The 6179-nt window shown below is 48.3% G+C and overlaps 1 protein-coding gene across 1 annotated transcript; it reads left to right on the top strand.

The window, feature by feature from the left end:
* Window positions 1–248: 248 nt before the first annotated feature.
* Window positions 249–5682, top strand: LOC107110272 (forkhead box protein C2-like). Its single transcript, XM_015411031.1, has 3 exons — window positions 249–398; window positions 4779–5237; window positions 5404–5682. The coding sequence occupies exons 1-3, from the start codon at window positions 249–251 to the stop codon at window positions 5680–5682; spliced, it is 888 nt and encodes a 295-aa protein (XP_015266517.1).
* Window positions 5683–6179: the final 497 nt, after the last annotated feature.

Raw genomic sequence — 6179 nt, 5'->3', positions numbered from 1 at the left:
GTATGTTTCCCAAAATCCTACATCTTTCCTCTTTCGAGAATGTAAATCTATGGTTTAATGTAGACATGATAACCCCAATATACAATAACCAAAAAGATAGAGGGGGGTGCAGTATGATATGAATACAAACAGAGTGGAACTACTGCAAACTGTGAATATTTCAAACTTGTATTAAATGCAATAACAATATATCAAACTATATTTTTTACAGAAAATTGAAGCCAATGTTTATAAATGATGATGGATGGATGACGAACTCCCCTGAAGTTGATATTCGTTTTGAGATGTCTTTTTCAAACATCAAACCTCCTAGCAAGAAACGTACCAATCAATCATTTCAGGAAACTACACTCAGCAATAATCAAATTCATCTTACAAATACAAATACATACATGCAAGTGTGTCTCCACAAGGTCACAAGTCTTCCAAATTGGATTTCTCCTAAATTCTACAATAAAATACAGTTTTATCACATTATTCTTGTTGAGTCTTTTAACAATCTTAATCAATTACAATATAGGTAAAAAAACTCTCCTTACCCTGTACATTTTGGTGTTATTCATAAGATGTTCTCAATCACAATATCAACTATGGGCTGATCAGCCTTAACCAGTATGTACTAACCCATTGCTTTATATTCTTTTTGAAATGTCACATGCTCTTCACATCAGTGTTGCCAACTTCATTCAAGTTTACACTTAAAAAGGACAAATTTAGCAATCCCATTCAGTTTACAAAATTACTTAGTAATAAAATATGCAGAGAAACAAATTATTAACACAACTGTGTGCCGATACAGGAATTTTCTTTATACTCCACCTTTCTCCCCAATGGGAACCCAAAGCAGTTTGCATCATTCTCCTCTCAATTTTATTTTCACAACTACTTTTGGAGGTAGGTTAGAATGAGAGTGCATGACTGTTCCAAGGTCACCCAGTGAGCTTCCATAAGAACATAAGAGAAGCCAATGTTGGATCGGGCCAATGGCCCATTCAGTCCAACACTCTGTGTCACACAGTGGCCAAAAATACCAGGTGCCATCAGGAGGTCCAGCAGTGGGGCCAGGACACTAGAAACCCTCCCACTGTTGCCCCCCCAGCACCAAGAATACAATGCATCACTTGCCCTAGACTGAGAGTTCCTATCTATACCTTGTGGCTAATAGCCACTGATGGACCTCTGCTCCATATGTTTATCTAATTCCCTCTTGAATCCGTCATGCTTGTAGCTGCCACTACCTCCTGTGGCAGTGAATTCCATGTGTTAATCACATGTGTTCCATGGCAGAGCAGGGATTTGAAAATGGGTCTCCCAGGTTGTAGTCAGCCATTGTAACCACTGCACAATACTGCACCTGATGCAAACAGTGAGTAAACACATGAAAGGTAGATCTTTATTAGCAAACGTGATTAATTTTCCCATGGCTACATTTTGTTTGCCTGTTGAATATTCTTTGCTAGATAGAGCATTGCTACTCACATTCAATACGATTATTTATGGAGGTTAAGATAATGTTATAGCAATATTAATCACATAAGTCTTGTTTAATTATATGTGGGGTGAATATTGTGCAACTAACATGGGTGTTTTCTAAAAACTCCTATGCAAAAGTCATCTCTGTTCTATTGTTTCCTTGTGACTGGCTCTCAAAAAGCCTGCAGTAAAGATCCATAAGGTACATAAGAAGAGCCCTGGTAGATCAGACCAATATTCCATTAGTCCAGTATCCTGTCTCACACAGTGGCCAACCAATTTTTCTAGACAGCCAACATAGGGTTGCCAGGTCCCTCCCTACTTTTTTCCAGTGGGGAGAAGCTCCTGTTCTGGGATCTTCACGTCATCACACTAGGCATATTGCGGGGGGAGGGGGATGCTCTAGCATGTGGCTAGAAACTCTGTGATACCATAGAGTTTTCAGACAGAATGTTAGAGCATCCCCCCCCCCAGTGACGTGCCCAGCACGATGACATCACCTCCGGGTGACATCATTGCACTGAGCATGTTGGTCCGATCCAGGCACTTTGGGGGCAGGGCCAGTGGATTGGGGGCCCCTAAAGCAGGCAAACCCCTGCCCCCTCAGGGGATCTGGCAGCCCTAAGCCAACAACAGGGCATCGAGGCCGAGGCTTTCCCCTGATGTTGCTTCCTGGCTCTGGGATTCAGATGCATAGTGTCTCTGAATGTGGAGAGTCCCCTCAGTCACCATGGCTAGAAGCCATTGATAAACCTATCCTCCAGGAATCTATCTAATCCCCTTTTAAAGCTGTTTATTTCTGTGGCCCAAAGGAAAAAAAAATGCCAGGTGAGATGAAGGAATAGACCTTAGAGATCATATTGCAAATTTATGTTGGTTACTGAAGTTTACAAGAGAATTTCAGAAGAAAATCAGCTTGTGTTTCATAGATTTGACTGTGTGGACCATGAAAAGTTATGGCTGGTTTAAAAAGGAATGGGTGTGCCACAACATCTGATTGTTTCAATGCACAACCTGTACTCTAGACAAGAGGCTACTGTGAGGACAGAACAAGTGGGGACTCGCAAGAAACTTGTGGCAGCAGCTATCCCATTCCCCCCATCTCTACTTCTCCCCCTCTCCCCTTACTTCTCTCTCACACTTTCTCCTTCTTGATGCCCCTTTTCTTACTCTGTCTGTCCTCTCCATGCCTATTACGGCCTTTCTGCCCCCACCCCATCACTCTTTCTGCCCCTGTCACTCTCCCAGCCCCCCATCTACTTCTCCCCCCCTACACACAGCAGCAGTGGCAGCAACTCCTCTCACAACAGATTGCCCAAATGCAGAGATCAGTTCCTCTTAGGGTTGCCAGCTCCATGTTGGGAAATTCCTGGAGATTCGGGGGTGGAGCCTTGGGAGAATAAAGTTTGAGCTTGTAAGAGACCTCAGCAGGGTATAGTACCATAAACTCCACCCTTCAAAGAAGTCATTTTCTCTGGGGAAACTGATTTCTGTCATCTGGAGATCAGTTGTAATTCCAGGAGATCTCTAGCCCTCACCTGGAGGTGGGCAACATTAGTTCCCCTGGGAAAAAATGACTGTTTTGAAGGGTGGAGTTTATAGCATTATATCTGTCATCTGGAGATCAGTTGTAATTCCAGGAGATCTCTAGCCCTCACCTGGAGGTGGGCAACATTAGTTCCCCTGGAAAAAAATGACTGTTTTGAAGGGTGGAATTTATAGCATTATATCTGTCTAAAGTCTCTTCCCACCTCAATCCCCACCACCCCAGGCTCCACGTCTCAAATATCCAGGAATTTCCCAAACTGGAGTTGGCATCCCTATCTCCTTCCCACCCAACAGCTAACTTACCTTTATCTGCCCCTCTGTCTTCAGCTTTCCATCTCCTTTCCCCCTGCAGCTTCTATTGAGGAAAACTATGGTCTTTCTCCACAGCGGGGACTAAAGCAGTTTACATTATTCTCTCCTCTTTTTATCCACACAACAACCCTATGAGGTAGGTCAGGCTGAAAGTATGTGACTGGTCCAAAATCAGCTTCCTCAGCAAGATGGGGATCTAACTCTCTCACTCTCTGGCTATGTCTCACTGTTGATGGAGCAGGGCCTGGAGTAGATCCCTGTGGCAGCCATTTCAAAAGGTATTGGGAGGGGAATTCAACCTTAACCAATTTTTTTAAAAAACCTTTTTGGATTTTTCTGCAAACCCACGGAGTCCCCTGAGTCTGTTGAAAAACCTGTTGGGGGAGAGTGTGCCCCCTATCTGTTGAAATAAGTATCTGCACACAGAGGGGACTGTTGAGAATTAGATATATAAATATGGAGAAACAGAATGCCAGGTTATATAAGTTTTTAATTTTCTAGAAGTCCTCCATACATATATCTTATTACAAGAACATCTGATGGCATATATAACCATATCTGAATTGCATGTTGTGTAGTGGTTTAAAATGAATTCTTTTTCTGTCAAAGGAATTGATAAAACTTTTCATATTTTGAGTTAGGTTACAATACTTAAGAAAAGGGGGAAGACAGGGCAAGACTCAGCTGCTTATTGTCTTTTAAAATGCCTTCAGCCTCAGAGTTATAATAAATCTAAAAACATCTAATATCATGTCCACAGGGTCATGTCTAGGAGTTGGTATAAAAGACAAACCTTTATTTAGAACTTGCAATTCATATTCTGATAAGATCCTGCCTGATAGATTAACTAGCGTCTTCGTCTTGTTCTGGATGGTTGCTGTGTCTTCTCCTGAAAACATTCCCCCCCTCCTTTTGTTAGATAATATACCTCCGATTAAAAAAGGAGATGGAGTAGATTTTAAGGCTGCAGACTTTGGACTTTATGGGTTAAATTCTGATCTGGGGATTCTGACCTTGCTCAGCTAATCTGTACATCTAAAAAAATCTGCATCATTCTCCACTAGTAAAAGAACTTAATTGTGGTGGACAGTTACAACACTAGATGAATGCTCTGGTCAGTATTTGCTTCATATATATATCTAATAGTGAAGTGGCCCCCTCTGTGTGGATATCTAAATCCACACTTCGGGGGCACTTGGGGGGCAGGGAGAGGTTTGTGCACACGTGGGGTGCACAAAAATCTGAAACCCCGGGAAAAATATCGGTGGGGGATGTTTAAATCCCCCCAAAACTGACAGAGCATCCCCTGCGCATGTGCTGGGAACGCTCTGGGAACGCCGCCGCCACCGCTTGGAGCAGCGAGGCGAGCGGCGAGCTGGGAGGGGGGGCAAGAGCGGCGAGGAAGGAGAGAGAGCAGCGAGGGCCACTCGGCCCTTGCTTTGGAGTGGGGCGGAGGGAGAAAGAAGGACGAGGCCCTCCGCGAGCGGACCTTCAAGCAGCCGGCCGGCAAGGCGCCCGAGGTTGCCAAGGAGGTGCCCGCGGGCCACGTCAACACCACCCCCCTGGAGAAGAAGGTTGTCATCAAGAGCGAAGCCGCCTCGCTGGACTTGCCCGTCATCACCAAGGTGGAGACGCTCAGCCCGGAGAGCGGCCGGGCGCTGCAGGACAGCCCGCGGAGCGTGGCCTCCACGCCGTCGGCCTCCACCGAGGGCTCCCTGCCCGGCGACCCCCACCACCCGGGCGCCCCCAACGGCCTGTCCGGCTTCAGCGTGGAGAACATCATGACCCTGCGGACTTCCCCGCCCGGGGGGGAGCAGCTGAGCCCCGCCGGACGGACGCCGGCCCTGGGGGGCCCCCTCGGCGGCTACGCCCAGGCCCAGCCGCCGCCCTCCCTCTACAGCCAGGCCTGCAGCCAGGGGGGGCTGGGGGAGGCGGCCGGCGGGAGCTACCAGTGCAGAGCCCCTGGCCTCCATGACCCTGGCATCGGGGGGCCAGCACCAGGATGCCGCCCTGGCCACCGGACACCCCCACCATCCCCACCATCACCCCCATGCCCTGCCTCACCCCGAGGCTGACGGGCAGGCGGCAGCGGTGGCGGCCTCTTGGTACCTGAACACCCCGTCGGAGCTCTCGCCGCACCTCCCGGGCCACGCCTTCGGCTCGCAGCAACAGGGCTTCCCCAACATGCGGGACATGTTCAGTTCTCACCGGCTGGGCCTGGAGACCGCGGTGCCGCTGAGCGACCCACAGGTGAGCACTAACGCCAGCTGCCAGATCCCCTACTGGTCCGCGCCCTCCATATACCGCCACTGCGCCACCCCCTATTCCTATGATTGCGCCAAGTATTGACCTCAGGGCAGAGGCCCAGGCCCGGCGGCGGCCGAGGGGGAAATATATAAAAACAGGGGGCTTTAAGCGGACGCTGCCAAAACCGCCCAAGAAGGAAGGTCGTGGGGGGGGCCTGCCTCGACGGGGTGGTCCGAGTCGGGTCCGCCCGTCGGAAAAAGGGGGCCTTTGCGGACAGAGAGGGCCCCCCCTCTCTTTGCACTTCTTCTTTTAAAAATCCACGTACAATCGGTTCTAATTGAAAAAGAAAAACAAGAAGTCCAGAGGTCTCCTGTTTTTTGGTTTAAGGAAAATAGGTGGTGGGGGGGTTGCTTTGGAAAAAAAGGCCAAATTTCTGTTTCCTAAAAAACGGAATGTTGATCTCCGCAGGGGAGGGAAAGATTAAATTATGATGATCGCTGCAGCCGGGGGGGAAGGCCAGGGGGGGAATGCCAGAGGGGGGAGATCGAGCGGGGGTGTGTGGAGGATATGGGGAGGAACCGGCAGGATGGGGGGGACTT

This window comes from Gekko japonicus, unplaced genomic scaffold (genome assembly GCF_001447785.1).
Source record: "Gekko japonicus isolate JY-2015 unplaced genomic scaffold, Gekko_japonicus_V1.1 scaffold362, whole genome shotgun sequence".
Taxonomy (NCBI): Eukaryota; Metazoa; Chordata; class Lepidosauria; order Squamata; family Gekkonidae; genus Gekko; species Gekko japonicus.
Note: the sequence above shows the minus strand (reverse complement) of the source record. Positions and strands in the feature narration are given on the sequence as shown.

Excerpts from the sequence above, each read along its gene's own strand:
- LOC107110272 (XM_015411031.1), top strand. The coding sequence starts at position 249 with ATGACGAACTCCCCTGAAGTTGATATTCGTTTTGAGATGTCTTTTTCA. Across the intron at positions 399-4,778 it reads ATACAAATACATACATGCAA|TGGGGCGGAGGGAGAAAGAA; the intron begins GTGTGTCTCCAC and ends CTTGCTTTGGAG. Across the intron at positions 5,238-5,403 it reads CGCCCTCCCTCTACAGCCAG|GCTGACGGGCAGGCGGCAGC; the intron begins GCCTGCAGCCAG and ends CCTCACCCCGAG.